At 51.3% G+C, this 20189-nt stretch overlaps 1 protein-coding gene across 5 annotated transcripts in view; it reads right to left on the bottom strand.

The window, feature by feature from the left end:
* TBC1D16 (TBC1 domain family member 16) overlaps window positions 1–20189 on the bottom strand; it is an 88933-nt gene that overhangs the window by 54798 nt on the left and 13946 nt on the right. For 4 of the 5 annotated variants that reach the window (XM_055408411.2, XM_055408414.2, XM_055408413.2 and 1 more), the window contains exons 2-3: window positions 15397–15642; window positions 12009–12606 (exon numbers count right to left, since the gene is read on the bottom strand). In XM_055408411.2, the coding sequence (XP_055264386.2) occupies window positions 12009–12606; window positions 15397–15580 (782 nt within the window). In that variant the 5' untranslated portion in view covers window positions 15581–15642. The remainder of the gene's footprint in view (window positions 1–12008; window positions 12607–15396; window positions 15643–20189) is intronic. The other variant, XM_055408412.2, reaches the window with a different exon arrangement.

Raw genomic sequence — 20189 nt, 5'->3', positions numbered from 1 at the left:
AGTTCACATGACAGTCCCTAAGACTAGGTACAAAGATAGAATACTGAGCATCTTCCATCAACTTTTAATACTGATCACACATTGAAATGGTAATATTTTGGGTATATTGGATAATTATTCAAATTGATTTTACATATCTCTTTTTTTTACTCATTAAAATGCAGCTATTAGATACACACATTTATGCTCGACTGATTTTTGGCAAACGTGCTAAAGCAATTCGGTACCCCGTTTCAATGATTCTGGGGCAACAAAACATCCCCAGGCTGAAAGATAAACCTTGCCCTAAATTTCATTCCTTAGAATGAAATTCGGAGAAGGAAATGGCAAACCACTCCAGTACTCTTGCCTGGAAAATCCCATGGATGGAGGAGCCTGGTGGGCTGCAGTCTGTGGGGTCGCTAAGGGCCAGACACGATTGAACAACTTCACTTTCACTTTTCACTTTCACACATTGGAGAAGGAAATGGCAACCCACTCCAGTGTTCTTGCCTGGAGAATCCCAGGGACAGGGGAGCCTGATGGGCTTCCGTCTATGGGGTCACACAGAGTCGGACACGACTGAAGTGACTTAGCAGCAGCAGCAGCAGCAGAATGAAATTAACTCCACATGGGCCATGGACTTAAATGTAGAATGTAAAATGACAAAATTTTTAGAAAATAATAAGAGATCATCTTTAGGATTCAGGACTAGGCCAAGAGTTCTTAGACTTGACAACAAAAGCAAGAGTCACAAGAGGAAAAATTGATAAATTGGGTGTCATCAGAATTAAAATATTTTACCCTGTGAAAGATTCTGCTAGGAGGGTGAAAAGATAACTTCAGAGATACACTTGTACATTACATATCTGACAAAAGACTAGTATGTAGAAAATAAGAACTCTCAAACATATAACAGTTAAAAAAAGGATTGTGTGTGCTGTGTGTTTAGTCACTCAGTCATATCCTACTTTTTGCAACCCCATGGACTGTAGCCTGTCAGGCTCCTCTGTCCATGGGGACTCTCCAGGCAAGAATACCAAAGTGGATTACCCAACCCAGGAATTGAACCCAGGTCTCCTGCACTGCAAGCAGATTCTTTACCATCTAAGCCACCAGGATAGCCCACCAGGAAGATTAGAATATAGGCAAAAGACATGAAGAGACATTTCACCAAAGAGAATAAGAAGACGGCAAAGAAACACATTTTAAAATGCTCAACATCACTAATCATTCAGTTCATTAGGGAAATGCAAATTAAACCACAGTGGGATACCACACACATACCAAAATGGCCAAAATATAAAACAGTCAGTCAGTCAGTTCAGTCACTCAGTCTTGTCTGACTCTTTGTGACCCCACGGACTGCAGCATGCCAGGCCTCCCTGTCCATCACCAACTCTCGGGGTTTACTCAAACTCATGTCCATTGAGTCGGTGATTCCATCCAACCATCTCATCCTCTGTCATGTCATCCCCTTCTCCTCCTGCCTTCAATCTTTCCCAGCATCAGTGTCTTTTCAAATGAGTCAGTTCTTCGCATCAGGTGGGCAAAGTATTGGAGTTTCAGCTTCAGCATCAGTCCTTCCAATGAATGTTCAGGACTGATTTCCTTTAGGATGGACTGGTTGATCTCCTTGCATTGAGCACACCAAATGCTGGCAAGGATGCAGAGAAACTGTACCACTCACCTACATTGCTGGTGAAAATATAAGATGAGACAGCTACTCTAGAAAAAAATTGGGGCAATTTCTTTAAGACAAAACATGCAACCATCATACATATGACCCAGCAATTTTACACTCTTGGGAATTTCTCCCAGAAAAATGAAAACTACATTCAGACAAAAACCCACATAGAAATGTTCACAACAGGTTTATTCGTAAATGCCCCAAACTGGAAACAACCCATTAATCCTTGCTTCAAAGGGTGGATAGTTAAACAAACTGGTTCATGCACACCTTGGAGTGCTGTTTAGCAATAAAAAGGAAAGCACTACAAGTAAACACAGTGTCTTGGATGGGGCTCAGGGGAGTTATGCTGAGTGAAAAAGGCCCATCTCAAGGTGACAGAGCACGTGATTTCACTTATATGGAAGGCTTCTAGAGACAGAGAATATAGTAGTGGCTGCAACTATGAGGGGTAGCATATGGTAGCCATGCAGCGATGGAACCATTCTGTACCTTGATTGCGGTGGTGGTTACACAAAGCAACACGTGGGACACAGTTGCACAGGACTCTATATGCAGGTACACGAATGGAGTTTGAAAGACCAGCAAGATCTGTGCATTGCACCCAACTTCATTTCCTGGTCTGGAATGTGTATTACGGTTTTACACAGGATACTGCAATCAGGGGAGAGTGAGTGAAGGGTGCATGGGACTTCCCTGTACATATTTCGCAACTTCCTGTGACTCTATAGTTATTTCAAGATGGAATTTTTTAAAAGCAGGACTTCTAGAAAATTTTAAATCACATATGTGGCTCACTGCATTTCTTCTGAGCAGTGCTGGCTTAGACCAGGAGTCAGCAAGTAATGGCCTGTGATCTGTTCAATCCATGAGCTAAGAATTTTTTAATAGCCTATTTTTAAGAGCAGTTTTAGGTTTACAGAAAAACTGAGCAGAAGGGACAAAGTTCCCAGATACCTCTCCACTCACACAGATGTTCCCCTAACATCTTGCATTAGTGTGATACATTTGTAACGATTGATGAACAATATCAATACATTATTACTAATAACTAAAGCCCATAGTTTACATTATGGTTCCATTCTTGATGCTGTACCTTCTGTATTGTTGTGTCCAACTCTTTTGTGGCCCCATGAATTGTAGCCCGCCAGGCTTCTTTGCCCATGGGATTTCTCAGGCAAGAATTCTGGAGTGGGTTGCCATTTCCTTCTCCAGGGGATGTTCCCAACCCAGGGATCGAACCTGAGTCTCCTGCATTGCAGGTGGATTCTTTACTGCTGAGCCACCAGGGAAGCCCTGTACATTCTTTAGATTTTAACAAATGCATAAGGACATGTATCAGCATCACAGCATCATCCAGAATAGTTTCATTTCCCTAAAAATCCTCTGTGCTCTATTCAGCCCTAATGCCTGGCAACCACTGATCTTTTGTTCGTGTATCCATAGCTTTGACTCTTCCAGAAAGTCATATAGTTGGAATCACAGTCTGTAGCCTTTTCAGATTGGCTTCTCTCACTCAGCAACATGCATTTAAGTTTCCTCCATGTCTTTTCCTGTCTTGATAGCTCATTTCTTTTTAGTGCTGAATAGAATTCCCTTGTCTAGACAGACTAGTTCATCTCTCCCTTAACCTATGGAAGAATGAACATCTTGGTTGCTTCCAAGTTTGGGCGTTTATGAAGGAAACTGCTACAAACATCCATGTGCAGGTTTATGTGCGAAGAATGTGTGTGAACATTTTTCAACGTTGAAAAAGACAAAAGGAGGGAACTATTTCATGACACATGAAAATTATATGAAATACAAAGAATCTATAAATCAAATTTTACTGGAACCAACCATACCCAATCATTTTCACATTGCTAGTGGCTGTTTTATATGGACAGAGTTAAGAAGCTACACAGAGGCTGTGCCACTCAAAAAACCAAAAAATACTCACTACATCACCCTTTATAGAGAAGATCTGTCAACTCTTCAGATGGACAATTACAATCTCCATCTTCGAAAGGCCAGAGAGAAGTAAACCAAAATGATAATAGCAATGCTGGAAGGATATGACCATAACTATTTTCTTTATGCCTTTCCTCCCAAATTTCTAAAATGGACATATATTACTTATGTCACAAGCAGATTTCCACAGCATCTTTGCTCCAGCCCCACAAGCCTCTGGTGGGGGGCGGGGGGGCCTTCCAAACAGACCCAAGGGGCCAAGAGGACTAGGCCAGAAGGGGCAACTCATGTGCCAAGTGATGGCGGAAACAGGGCTGGATTTTGTTTTGCTTTTCTGTTTTTAACACCATAGCTGGTACCTCAGCTAGGAGCCTCGCTCTGCGACCCTGGGACAATGGGAGAAGAACACACCAGCCTTGGGCATCGTTTCAAGGGTTAAACAGTCAGTGCCCACAAAGTCTAGGATGGATTGAATAGTGTCTCCCAAAATTCATCTCCCAAAGTGACCCTATTTGGAAACAAATTACAGATGTAATTAAAGATCCCAAGATGAGCTCATCCTGGATTGAGAGTGGGCCCTAAATTCAAGGACTGAGGTCCTCCCAAGAAGAGAAACCACGTAACAAGGGAGGCAGAGGCTGGAGGGGCGTGGCCACGAGGGACAGCTGGAGCCCTGGGAGCTGGCAGGGGCAGGAAGGACCTCTGTGGACCTTCAAACACCTTGATTCCGGACTCCCAGCCTCCAAAACCGTGAGAATCTCTCTCTGATTTTCTAAGTCACCCAGTTTACAGTCCTTCCATACAGCAGCCCCAAGAAACTAAGACAAAGCTCTTAGGATCGGGCTGGCACTCTGACAGGTGCCATAAAAATGCCACTTTTGTTTTTAGCGTCCTGGTAAATGACTGCCATTTGCCTACTCTGTGCTGAGCCTTTTGGAACTGCTTTTACTCATCGCCTTTCTTTGTGTTCATGGCGGCCCCACTGCACAGATGAGGAAACTGAGACAGAGAGATGCAAACACCTTGACAAGCTCCTGCCCGGGGCTCACACAGGGCTTGGTTTACATTTGATGGCAGACCTGGCCCGGCCCAGATGGCCTGCCCCTTCCCTCCCCAGACAGCGTGTCTGAGCCAAACAGCCGCCCTGAGTCTCACATCAAATGACTGGGCACCGTCGAGACCCAGCCTGAATTCCCTGGCAGCCCTTCCGAGCTCCTGGAGCCAGTGGCAGCTGGCTGCCAGCACGCTTCCAGAGCTGTGCAGTAGACGCTGAAGGGCCATCCTCCGCCCCAGGCAGCGCCTGGCTTCCCTGCCTGGCAGTGAGGCTCCCAGGCTGGCCCAAGGGCTCAGTCCTACCAGCTGCCCTTCTCAAATAGGCTTCCTTTGGACCCCTGCTATCGGTCAGCCCTAGGCATGGAGCAGGGCAGTGGTGAGTGACTGCCACCTTGGCTGGGGGGCCGCACACGGAGCAGGGATGTTGGGTGAGGGGGGCGGTGTGGAGGGAGAGATGCCGACGCAGAGCCTGCCGAGTGCTACAGAAACATAAGACAAGATTAGTCTTAACGACGCGCAGAACAGATTGCAGGGTGTCGGGAGATGGGATGTTTTAAAGAAATAAATCTCAGCTCCCGGTTACAGAAGCACAAACAAACCCAAACAACAGATCTTTGGAAGCTGCCAGCTTCTCGGCTGCCAGGCTGCTGCTGGGGCCCCCCAGGGGGTGAAGGTGGGTGTTCCAGGAGCATCCTCAGGGCATCGGGGGCACCGGCCTGGCCCAGTACTGAGCTAGCCCAGAGATATCTTCCGGAAATTTGGGGGGTGTGCCCCCCAGCACCTGGCCATCCCTCTTCTCACCAACTCTTGGCCATTCCACCTCTTAAATCTCTCCACGACCCACGTTCATGCTCTCCAACAACAATTACCCTCCTCTCCTGGGCAGCACAGCCCCGGGACCTTCCCTCACCCATCCCCAGTCCCACTGCTGCTGGAATGGCCTCCGAGGACATCCACTGGCCCAGCCACTGGCCCTTCCTCTCTTCATCTCTTTAGGGTCCCATCCTTCTGGCCCCCCTCCTCTTCTTCCTTCATCTCCCACCTCTGGGAAACGGTCCTTATTTGCTTTAGCTACTCTGGGTGGGAAGGGGTAAAAAGTGTCTTCTTTGCTTATATCACCCCCCACGCCCTGCAGTTTCTACTCCTGCAGGCTTGCCCACCTGCCCCAAGATGGACAGAAAAGGAACGGCAAGGCTATTTATGAAAACCGCCCAAAGCAACTAAGAATCTCATGGCATCGCACAGCCTGCCCCCTCACCAGGCTTCAGGTGACCAGCATGACCCCCTCTGGGTCCCTCCTGGCAGCTCCCCCATCAGTGACAGCACCCGGCCCTGACCCACCCAGCTCGTAGGCTTCAGGTCCTTCAGAGGCTGGATTCTCCCCAGAGCAGGGTAGGAGAAGCAGGGCCAGTTACACCAGCGACATCGAGACCGTATGAATAATTCAGCCTTTACGGCTGATACTCTGGTGTCATAGAGCCTTCTCCTCCTAAAGGCAAAAAGCACTTAAGATGCCATTTATTTCAGCCTGGCTCCCTCTGTGGGGTGGGTGCCGTCATGCTGTCGCACTCACTGCCCTCGGGGCTGGCTCCATCGTTATCCTCCCTCCTCACTGGCTTCTGCTTGTGACCCCTCCTGCCATCCACCCCCTAGGAAACCAGCCCCTGGGTGGGGGGCGGGGACACCTGGTCACTTTTCTGGCCTTTTCCCCTTTCTCTCTCTCGACAGAGCACTCTGAGGGGATCCTCTTTGCAAGGAGGGTGACTACCACTCTCCCCCTCCCACCCCCCAGAAGCAGTTTCTTCTGGGCCTGCACTGTCCAACATGGAAGCCCTCACTGCCTGTAGCTGCTGGACTTTAAATTCATTAAAGATGAAAACACTAAAAATCCAGTTGCTCGGTTTCCAGAGCCACATTTCCAGGAGTCCACAGCCACACATGGCCAGTAGTTACCGCCCTGGACAGCATTCATCACCATGGAAAGTCCTATAGGACGGCGCTGGTCCAGAAGACGGTAAAGCTCAAGGAAAAGCAGCAGCAGGAGGCAGCACATGCTAAATGCCACATAAACAAGATGCCTGGGGAAAGCGGCAGGAGCCCTGGGGAACAAGCTGGGGTCATGGGGGAGACCACAGTCTGGCTGGGGTTTCACCAAGGGAGGGCAGCACATTCCAGCTGGAGGGGGGCTGCGGAAGGGTGAGGCTGTGGAGGACGGCTGGCCGAACCACAGCAAGCATGGGAAAAGAGGAGAGGAGAGGTCAGCAGGAAGGTGAGCATCCAAGGAGGACCCCGGGGACAGGCAGCTGTCATCCCCCCATGGCTGCACCTGACTCTCCTGAACCCGTGTCTGCGCTGGCTAGACCACCGCCCCAGTGATGCCAAGGTGAGAGCCTTGAAGGCCACCCAGCTCACTGTGTAACCTGACCACCACCCTTCACTTGGCACACATTTACCCTGGGGGTGGGGGCGCCGATGACAGCTCTGGGGAGGAGGGTGGCAGACAATCAGCATCAGCTTTGTGAGGAGGACTTCACGGGGTCTTAGGGGGCCTTCTCATTAACAAGCATGCAAGACAGCAGACGGGGGTGAACTGGTCTGAGCTATGCAGTGGCTGTGAGCTATGTGATCTATTTTTTAAAATATTTATTTATCTGACTGCATCAGCTCTTAGTTGCAGCACACGGGATCTTTGATCTTCGGCGTGTAAGTTCTTTAGTTGGGGCATGTGGGATATTTAGTTGCGGCATGCAAACTCTTAGCTGCAGCACGTGGGATCTCAGTTCCTCAACCAGGGATCCAACCCACGTCCCCTACATTGGAAGGCAGATTCTTAACCACTGGGCCACCAGGGAAGTCCCTGGCTATCTAGTTTTAAAACTTGTTTTCATCATATGATTAATACAGTCACACTGTAGCATTTTTGAAACATAAGAAAGAAAAAAAAATGACTCACAACCACACTATCCTAACATATTGGCACAGCTTCCTCTCAACTGGTGCTGTCCAATGGGGTGTTCACATGTGTCACTTAAATTTATCTTAATCAATATCACGTAAAATTAAAAATTCAGCTTGTCAGTCACACTAGCCACTTTTCACGTATTCCCCAGGTAAGCAAGACAGTGGCGTTGTCGCGATGGCACAGATCAGGAAAGTTCTAGTAGGCAGCGCTGCTTGGATAGCCTCATTCATGCATCAGGCCTTCCCATGGATTTCAGTCAAAATGTGTATATTATTTGCTACCTGCTTTGCTACGGATACACCATAAATTTCCACACTGATGTATAACCTTTACTAATACTGCACAATCTTCTGTCTGGCAGTACTAAGGTTCTGCACCTTTGGGGCCAGAAGTGCCCCCTCCTCAGGTAAATGAATACCATGAGCACACAGGAAGAGGTGGAAGACCTCAGGGGGCTCACAGGTCCCCAATAAAACCCCTTAACCCAGAAGATGATCAGTAATGGATGCATCTCTTTCTGTAGATTTGTCCCTTTTTTCCTCCATTATAAAGAAGAGCAAGATGGACATCTTCATGCAAATATGCTTTATTTCTGTAATTTAGATTGGTTCTTGGGATGAGTTCCAGAAGACACCTTTTGATTTAGGGAGTGGCAGCTGTGTTTTCAGCTCATAAATGTCACCACATACTTCCCCAGGTGGGGGGCAGTTGAGATGCCACATAGGGGTCCACATGGGGGTCCTGTTATACAACATCCTCATCCAACTATCCCTAGAGACTGGACAAGGTACCTCTCAGGACATAAATGAATGACTGGCTGGCCACTGATCTTGTCTGGTGGTTATTCTCACCTTCATCCCAACCCAAAGCCTTGATTTCTGACACTATGGAAGGTACGGGACTGAGACAGCCACAGACCCTAACCCCTGCTTGTAGAACTCGGTCCTCGGTGGGAGGAAGGTCCATGATGGCAAGTCAGTCACATAGCCTTCCTTGTCCACCCACCTCCCAACAGTCTTTGGACACTCACGTGGTCAAGAATTTCCAGCCATCACTGTGCTGAGGTGGCTAAGGCAGGTGGCCTCATCTAGGGATGAGGCTGTGCCTGGCTAAACCCCACAGGTAGCACACAAATGGACACTGTCATTCTAACCACTCGACCCATCCGTAAACTACTTGCCACATCACAAAATGTTTACAGGACTCTCAGATGGGGGGTTGCTCCTCCCACCCTTGCCCAGCCACACGCTCAGTCTCCACATGTAGTTCTTTGGTTCTGCCACTAGAGGGATCCTGTGAGCCAGCCTGTCTGCTCCCCCGAGGGGACCCAGTTCCCAGTTAAACGAAGAGCCTCTGTTCCTGGAGCTACTACGGACACATTCAAATCCTCAAAGACAAGCTCCCTGTGGGGAGTCTGGTCCAGCAGATGCTGGTGCTCCAGGACCTCACCCCAGATGCCCTCTCTACAAGGCCCATGCCCCTCTGTGCTCCTTGGACTGTAGCCTGCCAGGTTCCTTTGTCCATGGAATCCTCCAGGCCAGAATACTCGAGTGGGTAGCCTTTCCCTTCTCCAGGGGATTTTCCCAACCCAGGGATCAAACCCAGGTCTTCTGCAATGCAGGTGCATTCTTTACCAGCTGAGCCACAAGGGAAGCCCAAGGATACTGGTGTAGGTAGCCTATCCCTTCTCCAGTGGACCTTCCCGACCCAGGAACTGAACCGGGGTCTCCTGCATTGCAGGCATATGATTTACCACTTGAGCTGTGAGGGAAGGTCTGCTTATCACAACAGTGGTTCTCAAGCCCGGCGGCACTTTGGAGACCCTTGGAGAGGTCAAACCCTGCCCGTGCCCAGGCACCACCCCAGTCATTCCGGTTCAATCAGTCTGGGTGGGCCTGGGAATCAGGGGCCTTCAAAGCTGCCTCAAGCATTCTCATTTTTTGCTGAGCTGGGAAGCCTTGCTCTATAGCACCCAGTGCTACTGACCATTTAGTCCAGATTTCCAGGCCCATCACTGGGTGGGAGCTGTAGGGGAGTAGGGGGCAGGAAGAAGTGGAGACATGCCAGCTTTGCTGTCAGGTCTCGAATGTGGTGGGGAGACAAAATCACAACTCAACTCCAGGAGCAAAGAAGCAGGAGCAGCCTGGCAGAAAATGCAGAGTCCAGGGTCCACCCAGTCCCTCTTGAAATCCATAGATGCTTTTTTCTTTTTTTTAAACTTCCAGCAACCTGTCAAGCATGGCTGGGTCAGGAACTAGGATGCCTCCATGTAATACCTCTCACATAGCATCTCAAAAACAGTCTGTTTTCACATCAGCCCCTGCCTGAAGCACATGCTCCCAGGAAGCAGGGAGGGGGACATCCTGCCCCAGCCCAAAGCCTCGGCGGAACTGGACAGACTGAGCCAGAAAAGCAAGCAATATGGAATTGTTGAGGCTCCACGGTGAAGGAGGGATCTCCCTCATGACACTACAGTCTTCCTTCTGAGTATGCCCTGCAGCTCTAAGCAGAAACATGAACCTTAAGGTAAATTGGGTGGAACAGGGGTCTGGAACATGTAACTTGGGTTTCCAAAGCATGACCACAGAAAGGACTCATGGCGGGATAGCCAAACTCCCACACCTGACAGATGGCACCCAGCTTCAGGTTAGGAATCTGCACGCAGTACAGAATAATGTTTCCAAATCCAACAGGAAGTGAAAATTGCTGGGAGTATTAACCAGTCATAAAAATGAATGGAGTCCTGACACGCTTGGATGGACCTTGAGAACATTATGCTCAGTGAAAGGAGGCAGACACGAAAGGACACAAGTTGCATGATCCCATTGACGTGAAATGTCCAGAACAGGCAATCCATAGAGACAGAAAGTGGCTGAGAAGGGCTGATGGGGAGTAACTGGCAGCGTGGCACCACCAGGGGGAGCTCTGACAGAGCCCCACTGGCAGCGGGACTCAGGCAGGGCTTCAAGTTTCCTTCTGAGCCTGGTTCCCTGGTGGGAAACGGGCACACGGCTCAGGGAACCTCATGGGGCACTGAAGTTCTTGGCTGCGGCTGGCCGACCGCTCCCTTACATGCACCCTTCAGTATGCGAGAAGAATGTTTTCAGTCCACCCGTGGGCTTTAATGGACCACATCTTACTGGGGAAGAAAACAGGAAAGAATGCGTCCCAAATTCCTTCCCTCTGAAACCAGCAAAGCGCTCCACATTCCTCCATGCTGTTCCTTTTCTCACATCAGTTCCTGTTAACTTATTGCTTTAGGTCCATTGTAAACCCAGCAGGGTTCAAATCTGGCTCAGCTCCTGAACCGGCTGGGTGACCTCCAGCAAGTTGCTTAACCTTTCTGAGCCTTACTTCTCCCTTCGACACACAGAGGGTGATGCGAGCACCCACCTCACAGGGTTTGGGGTTCTTGTGAGCCTAAAAAGAATTAATCCAAGGCCCACATGCCCTGCACGCAGGCAAAACTCAGACATCCACACTGATCACATGCCCAGCTCACATCATGAGCTCAAGACTTACATGCTGACTGACTAATGTCAGCACTTACTGTCATCACCATCTTAGCCTGGAAATTAATGAGAACAAGGACCACAGCCAAGCACAGGAAGGGGCTGTAGAAATCCCGTGCTTGCCCATCCCACGCCTGCCCCGGCTGCTCTGAGTCAGCCCAAGCCTGTGGTTCATGAGCCTTGTGCGTGCCCACCTCTGGGAGGCCCCGAGGCCCCCTAACAATGACACCATGTGACATTATGATAACCCTTCCCCTTCAGGCAACATCTCATTGCTGCTCCTCCCAGCCCCTGTGTGGGTGGCAAGTAAAGTGAGCCCGCTAATGTGCCCAAGCATCTGGTTCCCCTGGGCTCTCGGCTGTACAGTAAATGCTGCCAACTTCCCCCTGGGGCTGCGTTCCAGCCTCTTACAGCTTGAGGGTGTGAGAAGTAGAAAGGCTAAGGGCCCCTCTGGTGGGCTGGGCCCCATGCCTGTCTTGGCCCCAGGCAGAGCACAGAGCCTGGCTGGGGACCAGGCCTCCCCGACAAGCCTTCTGCCGCCACCCTGGCCTCCCTGGGTTTGCCTGACGGACCATCTCAGTCCCTCCAGTGATGAGCATAGAAGACGCCAGGATGCTGAGGCCTGGTCCCAGGGGGTCTGGACTCGGGTACGGGGCTGGTCAGACTTGGCTGGGAAGGAAGAGGGAACTCCCAGCCCCCCAGCCCAGGCTGCGTGTCCTTCACAACCCCCCGGGGCGGCATGAAGTGAAGGCACTCTGGTGCCCGCGGGATGGCATGGGGGCGTCCTCCGCGCTCAGTGAGCAGAGCGGGGACACAGGCCCTTGCTCTCGGCCCGAGACGCAGCGGGCAGTGGGGAACTCACCCGCTCTCGCTCTCCAGGAACACGGAGCTGCTGCTCTCCGCGAGGGCGGCGCTGATGGGCGAGAGGCAGAAGGGCGAAGAGAAGGCCTCTGAGTCCGAGTCAAAGGAACTGGCCCTGCTCACACCCTCAGCCGACAGCTCCAAGGAACCCTCCTCCTCGCCCACCTCGGGTCGGGGCTCCCGGCCCTCTTCTGCCCCGTCTTGCGAGCTGATGGCTGACAAGATTCCTGAGTCGCTGTGGGCCGGCGGCAAGGCCGGGAGGGGGCCGTCTGTCCCCAGGCCCGGGGCCAGCTTCTCCCCGTCCTCGGGCGAAGGGCTGACACACTCGGCGTCTCGAATGCTCTGGGCCTCCGCCAGGATGTCCTCGTCTCTGGGGATCAGGGTGGACCTGAGCTCCGTTGGGGACGGCTGGTGGGAGGCCCCTGAGCTCTGGGCACGCCGGCCCCGAGGGCGGGGTGCCTTGCGCACGGGGGAACTCTCGGGGGTGATATAGCGCAGCGCCTCCTCGTCCTGCTTCTGGATGCGGGAGTTGGGGACCCACGCGAGGATGAGGGTGGCCCCCAGCAGTTCGTCCTTCTCCATGTACAAGCACAGGTAGCCTATGAGGGGTCATAAGCACAGACGGTTAGGGAGGGCCGTGCACCAAGTGCCCCCAGCTGGCTTCTTCCCGGAGCCACACCCGGGCGAGTGAAGCTGTGGGGCTGTGCAGCCCGGCCCTAAGAAAACACACCTGAGGGGTACAGTTGAACTCAGGATGAATGAGAGCTGTGGGCGTTTCCTAAGCACACACAGAGCAGATCGAGGGGGCGAGCCCTCAAGCAGCAGTCTGTCCTGTGCCTTCCCGCCTCCTCTTGTTCAGAGCCCCACCCTGTCCACAGCCCTGGCGGCCCCAGGGCTCCCCTGCCTCCATCAGCCTCCCCATCCAGATGAGCCCAGGTGGCTGGGGAGGTGCACAGGGACCCAGAAGCGCCACCGGCTTCACTGCAATCTTAGGAGGGACTCAGGCTGCAGACTTTATCACTACATCACACAAAAGATAAATCCAAGATGAGTGGCATCCCTGTTGACTGAGGCTTCTCAGCATCTCATCTTTAACACTGCTTTTCGGAAGGAGGGTCATCTTCAATGTCATGTCCTGGATTGCTGACAAAGAAGAGAAGTGCAGTTCTCCAAGGCCAGCAGCACATGGGTGGGCTCTTAGGGCCCCTGAATGCTCAATCTGAGAGGAAGGTGGCCTTTCCTCCTGAGACACCTGCCATTTGGGGATGTCCTGACTCTTAGGCCTATGGCACCCAGGTTCCCAGGCCTTTGGGTCTCTGAGAAGCCCCTGGGGCAGAAGCTGGGGCCCCTGTCATGCCCCAGGGCTCTGACTCAACCCAGAATCCTTAGCCCAGCTCCCATTTCCAAACAGCGGGTAACTCGGGGGCTGTCAACCAGTTGTCCAGAAGAATAATGTTCAGGTGAGGTCAAGTGTCTCCACATGGCTTTGGGTTGGGAAGGGACCCTGAGACCTCTGGCCCCCTCTCCCTTGCCTCCCATCAGGCAAGGATGATACCAGAAGCCCTTCAAAGGCTGCAGCTTTTCTTTTTGCTTTATGCCCAGAATATGCAACACCCTCAGACCCAGGCCTAGGACCTCTGCTCCTGCCCCCTGAGTCCTTGGAATTTGGGCCTATGGTCAGGCATCCACAGGGGCAAGGCGACATGCCACTCAGCCTTCTAGAGCATAGTTCAGGGACCAGGACCTGGAATCCACCACCCTCACAGTTCAGAATCTGCTTCCAGGACCTGTTTGGGACTTTCCACCTGACCTGTGATGTCCCCTGGAGAAGGCTCGGGGTCCTTATAATCCAGGAAAGAGCTGGGGCTGGAAGTCGGCTCTCCTGCTTTGGAACCTGGGGGCTCTGGTGACTCTAAATCTGTACCTAACGGTCTACTGTAAAGACATGCTTATCAAGGCAGAAGGACAGAATACTTTCTGAAGTGTTCATTAGCATAAGTTAAACTTCTTGTCTTTTTAAAAATAAATTTATTTATTCAGTACTTTGTCGACACCTAATTTGTATGCAGTAAAGTGCCCAGATCTGATTGTAATTCGTAATTTTTAAATGTGCTGACGTCTGATGTGAGACTTTCTGTCTGGACGCTGGTGGGCTGCAGCCAGGCTGCAGGTGCACGGGGACTGGGGACCCAGAAGCACCCTTCAGCAGCCTAGAGAGGCCTCAGGAAGCGCCCAGGGCCTGCCCTCACTCTACCTCTACCCTGGCTGGTGTTGGGGAGCTCCTCTGAACACCAGCCTCCTTCTCTAAGAGAGAGGCCCACCCAGGCTCTCAGATTGTTGTGCAATTGTTGTGCAATTCTCATCAGATTGTTGTGCAAATTAAATAAAGCAATACATGTATCCTGTACACTTGCACAAATAACAGAGGACCACACAGGCTTCTAGTATCACTAATCCATCTTTTGGATGCTTCCTGGAAGCAGCAGGGCTGAGGGACTCAGGTGTGGGTGGTGCGCTGCCATAACCAGGTCTAACACCCCCAGGTTCTCTGCCCAAGAAGAGCCACAATCAGTGACACTCCTGCAAAGCGAATCTGTGCCCACTCCCTTAGTGCACAAGACAGCTTGCTGTCTGGGGGCTCAGAATACAACTGGAGCCCTAGAAAAAAATGCAGTCTCCTCTGCAGCTTGGCAAAAGATTGCAAAGTCACTGTCACCACAGAAAAAGTTGCCCACTCCTGGGACTCGGGAGAGCCACAGGATGGAGTGTCCCTCAAACAGCCCAGGGTAACTCCAGGCTCTGGTGTGGAGGGCCAGGAAAGGACCCTCCATCTCCACCTGTGCAGAGGCTGAGAGCTTCCTTTCCCCATTTCGAAACAGTGGATTTAAGCACAAAGGGTGCGCAGGATCAATGATTTCCGCGTCCCAGCGTCCCAGGCCCGCTTCACAACCTGCTGGGTCCTCAGCCCACCCTCTGGGCGGCTGCAGGAAGGGATGAAACCACCAAGCCTGACCTGAGGGCTGTGTTCCCACACACACTCAAGGGGGCCTGGGGGAAATCCCCCCACCAGGCAGCTACCTGAAGATGATGCCCCACTTCCCTCCCTGCAGCTGGGGGGCTCCCGCCTCCCAGCAGCCCTCTAGCAGCAGCCCTGTATGCACGAATGCCCTCTTCCATTGCAAACACAGCTAATTCCCCTTTGACCGTCCTGCCTCCCCTCCGTAAGTCAAAGGTCACTGGTGTGCTTCCCAGATGGGGAAATTAGGGCAAACAGGGAAGTGATGCAGGAGCTTGCTAACTTCAGAGAGATCAGCCAGCTCTCCCTGGGCCCATGACCCCAAGCCTTCTTCTCCCAGCCCGTGACCCCAGGTTCCCTGCACCGGGCTCACCTGGGTGGTGTTCCCCCAGTCCCTGCAGCCCCTCTGGGGGGTGCACACAGACATTGTTCTTGGAGTAGATGATCTCCCCATCCAGGATGGAGGGGGCCCCGCTGCCGCCGCCACCACCCGGGGTGAGGGTCAGGAGGTCCGAGGCTTTGGAGGAGGCCCGGCGAAGGAGGCGGCCCAGAGACATTGCCGAGGCAGTGTTTCCATCCTCCGCACACTTGGGCCCAGATGGGGCTCTTCCAGACCTGCCTGGGGGAGGAAGAGAGAGGACAGGCATGGCCCAAGGTCATCAACATGGACAGGGCATCCCTGGGGCAGCACCGTGTCCCACACCAGTAAGCTGTAAATGGAAGTTGTGCAACCACAGAAGGGGTCCTGCAACCAAAAATGTCTCCAGCATTGCAAACATCCTTCAAAGGCAAAATCACCCCATTAAGAATCAGTCAAGGGAATTCCCTGTCAGTGACGTGGTTAGAACTGGGCACTTTCACTGCTGTGGGCCCAGTTTCAAACTCTTGTTGGGAACTAAGATCCCACAAGCCCAAAGTGTGCACCTCCTACAAAAGGACCGGTCTAGAGGAACCTGTTCCCACAGCAGTTCAGTTCAGTCACTCAGCTGTGTCCGACTCTTTGAGACCCCATGGACTGCAGCATGCTAGGCTTCCCTGTCCATCACCAACTCCCGGAGCTTGCTCAAACTCATGTTTGTTGAGTCGGTGATGCCATCCAACCATCTCATCCTCTGTCATCCCCTTCTCCTCCTGCCTTCAATTTTTCCCAGCATCAGGGTCTTTTCTAATGAGTCAGTTCTTCGCATCAGGCAGCCAAAGTATTGGAGTTCCAGCTTCAGCATCAGCCCTTCCAATGAATATTCAGGACTGATTTCCTTTAGGATTGACTGGTTTGATCTCCTTGCTGTCCAAGGGACCCTCAAGAGTCTTCTCCAACAGCACAGTTCAAGCAAGAATACTGCAGTAGGTTGCCAGGCCCTCCTCCAGGAGATCTTCCCAACCCAGGGATCAAACCCAGGTCTCCTGCATTGCAGGTGGATTCTGTACCATCTGAGCCACCAGGGAAACCTCTGGGCTTTTTCTTTGCTCAGGGTTCACCACTGTGTCCCTTCCTTCCTAAGGTTCTCAGCCCTCTGCTTCCCAGGGAATGTTCTGGTTCTCCCTCTTCCTTCCCACCCCTCCGGGTCTTCTCCATCCTCAACGGACCCGTGTGTCATCATCCCAAAGCCCAACCTCTTGTCCTAACACATGCTGGCCGCCTCTGCTGGGAAGGGGTCACAAGTGATAGGTAAAGGACTCAGGTTAACACCCAACTCATTCTTAAAAAAAACAAACAACAACTAGGAATCAAAGGATCAGCTTGAGAATATATACAGAATTCCTAAAGGCTCCCCACAAAAAGGAGCAATATTCCAACAGAAAAAGCAGATGATTCACAGAAGGGGAAACGGAAGGACTGAGAACATGAAATGAAAACCCAACACCTGACACGCTGGCAAAAAGCAATGTTAATTCCAGCAAAAATGAAACAGAAGCCCAGGCAGCAGCTATGTGAACCAACCAAATGTTCCTGTCCATGGGGCTCATGAAGGCTGCCTACCAAGCTGGGAGTGCCTGCCATGGGCATGATGTCGCCTGTGTAAATGAACAGATGTGTGGAAAGCTAGTTCCTGGTCAGAGATCATAGATGTCTGAGACCCAGGCCACACTGGGCAGGGTGCAGGCCAGCCTTGAAGGGTGAGGTGGCTGGAATGGGAGTGTCACAGATGGGCTGCAATTCCAACTCTCAGAGAAAGGAAAAAAAAAAAAAGACTTGAAGCCAATATGATAAAGTCATTGACTGGGAATAGATAAACAAAACAGAGTCTGTCCACATGATGGGATATTACTGAGCCTTCAGAAGGAGAGAAATTCTGACACCTGCTACAACACGGATGGAACTTGAGGACATACTCAGTGAAACCAGCCAGTCACAGAAGGACAAAGATTGCATTTACATGAGGTACCTGGGACAGTCAAACTCATAGAGACAGAGAATAGAAGGGTGGGTGCCCAGGGCTGGGGAGTTAGTGTTTAATGGGGAGAGTTGCTGTTTGGGAAGATGAAGAAGTTATGGAAATGGATGCTGGTGATGGCTGCACAACATGGACCCAAATGTCCCCAGTGCCACTGAACTGTCACTTGAAAATGGTTTAGACCACAGAGTCCTAACCACCAGGGAATTCCCTATGTCATGTATATTTTACCACAATAAAGTTTTTTTAAATTATCAACTGGAGGAGCTTCTCAGGGTAAATTATATTGTTCTTCGCACTTTCTGCATTTTGTATACTTAGCCTAAATCCAGGGCTGATTTAGGATGCTCCCTAAATGGAGTTCTCTTTGTGTCCAGTGCTTGGACAGTTTCTTGGGGCAGAGGGCAGGGACCAGGGAGCCATCTGGCTCAGCAGGGGAGGGGTGGTCTCGGCACTAATTTCCTTCAATGTCTTGGGACCCGGCGGCTGAAGGCTGGATCCTCAGCCCCTTATGGCTCTCCAGTTGCCCCTCTGAGCCCCTTGCTCTGATCTCCCCTCCACCTGCATATTTCCAGTTGTATCCAGGGCTACTAACTCTCCCAAACACAGTTCCATGGGGGCCCCCACAGAGCCATCCTTCCCATCCTGGCACCTTTACCTAGAGCAATCCACCACTCTCTTCTCTGTCATTGCTGAAGTTCCTAAGGGCAGGAGTGAAGTGAAGTCGCTCAGTCGTGTCCGACTCTTTGCCACCCCATGGACCATAACCTACCAGGCTCCTCTGTCCATGGGATTTTCCAGGCAAGAGTACTGGAGTGGGTTGCCATTTCCTTCTCCAGGGGATCTTCCCAACCCAGTGATCGAACCCGGGTCTCCCACGTTGCAGGCAGACACTTTATCATCTGAGCCACTGGGGAAGCCCTAAGGGCAGGAGGACTTTGAAAATCACCAGCTCTGGGGATCCAGGACCAGCTGGGGTCCTTGCTTTCTCATCCCTGAACCACAGAAGCCCCTCTATCTCGGCCATGTCCAGGGTCCCCAAATCCACCCCTTCTCAGGCATCCCCCAAGCCTGAGACCCCACTTTCAGTGTGGGCTACAAAATCAAGTTGACCCCTCAGCCCCGGCAATGGCAAGCTGGCTCTGTAAAGGGCCAGAAAGGAAATATTTGTGGCTCTGTGGGCCCAATGGTCACCATGGAGATACTCAACTCTCCCCTGCTGTGCCAAAGTAGGCAGTTCTTGGGCAGGTGTGACTGTGCTCCCACCAGACTGTTTGCTTCCCCGGTGGCTCAGATGGTAAGGAATCTGCCTGCAATGCAGGAGACCCAGGTTCAATTCCTGGGTTTAGAAGATTTCCTGGAGAAGGGAATGGCTACCCACTTGATTACTCTTGCCTGGAGAATTCCATGGACAGAAAAGACTGGCGGGCTACAGTCCATGGGGTCACAAAGAGTCAGACACGGCTGAGAGGCTAACACTTTCACTTCACTTCACTCACGCCAGTTCCATATAATTCTGACGTCACACAGGAAAATCCTTCCATTTTTTTCAATCATTTAAAATGTCATAACCGAGCTTCCCTGGTGGCTCAGTGGTAAAGAATCTGCCTGCCAACGCAGGAGACATGGGTTCCACCCCTGATCTGGGAAAATGCCACAAAGCAACTAAGCCCACGTGCCGCAAATATTGAGCCTGTGTCCTGGAGCCTGGGAACCACAACTACTGAGCCCGCACGCTGTACCTACCGAAGCCCGAGTGCTCTAGAGCCGTGCTCCGCAAAGAAGCCAGGCCAGTGAGAAGCCTGTGCGCCACGACTAGGGGGTAGCCCCTGCCCACTGCAACTGGAGAGACGCCCTCGCAGCAACAAAGACCCAGCATAGCCAAAAATAAAATCAGTAAATAAAATTATGAAAAACAAATGTCAGAACCAGCCTTAGCCTGTGCACTGTACAAAACAGGCAGAAGGCTGGATTTGGTTCATGGGCTACACGTGGCCAACCCCTGGCTCAGACCACTTTCTGGAGACTCAGGGCAGGGCTGTTCCTCGCTACCCAAATCCCCTCCAGGCCAACTTTTGGGGAAGCCTTCTGGCCTCCCCAGGTCGAGGGGACATCCCCCCATCTTAACCACTGCCTGAACACACGACATCTGACCAAGATTCGAAACTTAAATCACACTGGAACCTACACATCAGAATATGTGTTTTCTTTCAAATTTATCACCTGACAAAGCTATATTCCAATTCTAATGATAACTTCATTCCATTCATCTGGAATAGTTTTAGAATTCAAGAATCACTCCAGAATTACAAGATCAATTAATGAGCCATACAAGAAAATGAATTCCCCTCTCCAGATCAGCACTGCCCAGGAGACAGTGAGGCCTCATATGCAATTTTAAATTTCCTAGTAGCTGTACTTTTAAAAAGTAAAAAGAAAGAAATGAGGGAAATTCATTTTAACAATATGTTTTTAGTTAAGTCATTATATCCCCAACAGTATCACTTCAGCATGTAATCAATATGGAAAAATTACTGATGAGCTATTTTACATTCTTTACATCTCCAGAGTCTGGTTTCTAATTTGAACATAAGCACACCTTAGTTCAGACCAGCCGTGGTCCAGGTGCTTAGTGGCCTCCTGGGGCGTGGCCTCCGGGTGGGCAAGACTGGGGTGGGGCTGGGGCCTCACCTCCTTCTGAGCCTCAAATGGTACTTAGTTTAATTGCCCTAACTGCCAGAATGAGCTGCAAACAACACTCAGCTGATTC

This window comes from Moschus berezovskii, chromosome 20, assembly GCF_049115385.1.
Source record: "Moschus berezovskii isolate FMDL1 chromosome 20, NW_MosBer_1.0, whole genome shotgun sequence".
Lineage (NCBI taxonomy): Eukaryota > Metazoa > Chordata > Mammalia > Artiodactyla > Moschidae > Moschus > Moschus berezovskii.
Note: the sequence above shows the minus strand (reverse complement) of the source record. Positions and strands in the feature narration are given on the sequence as shown.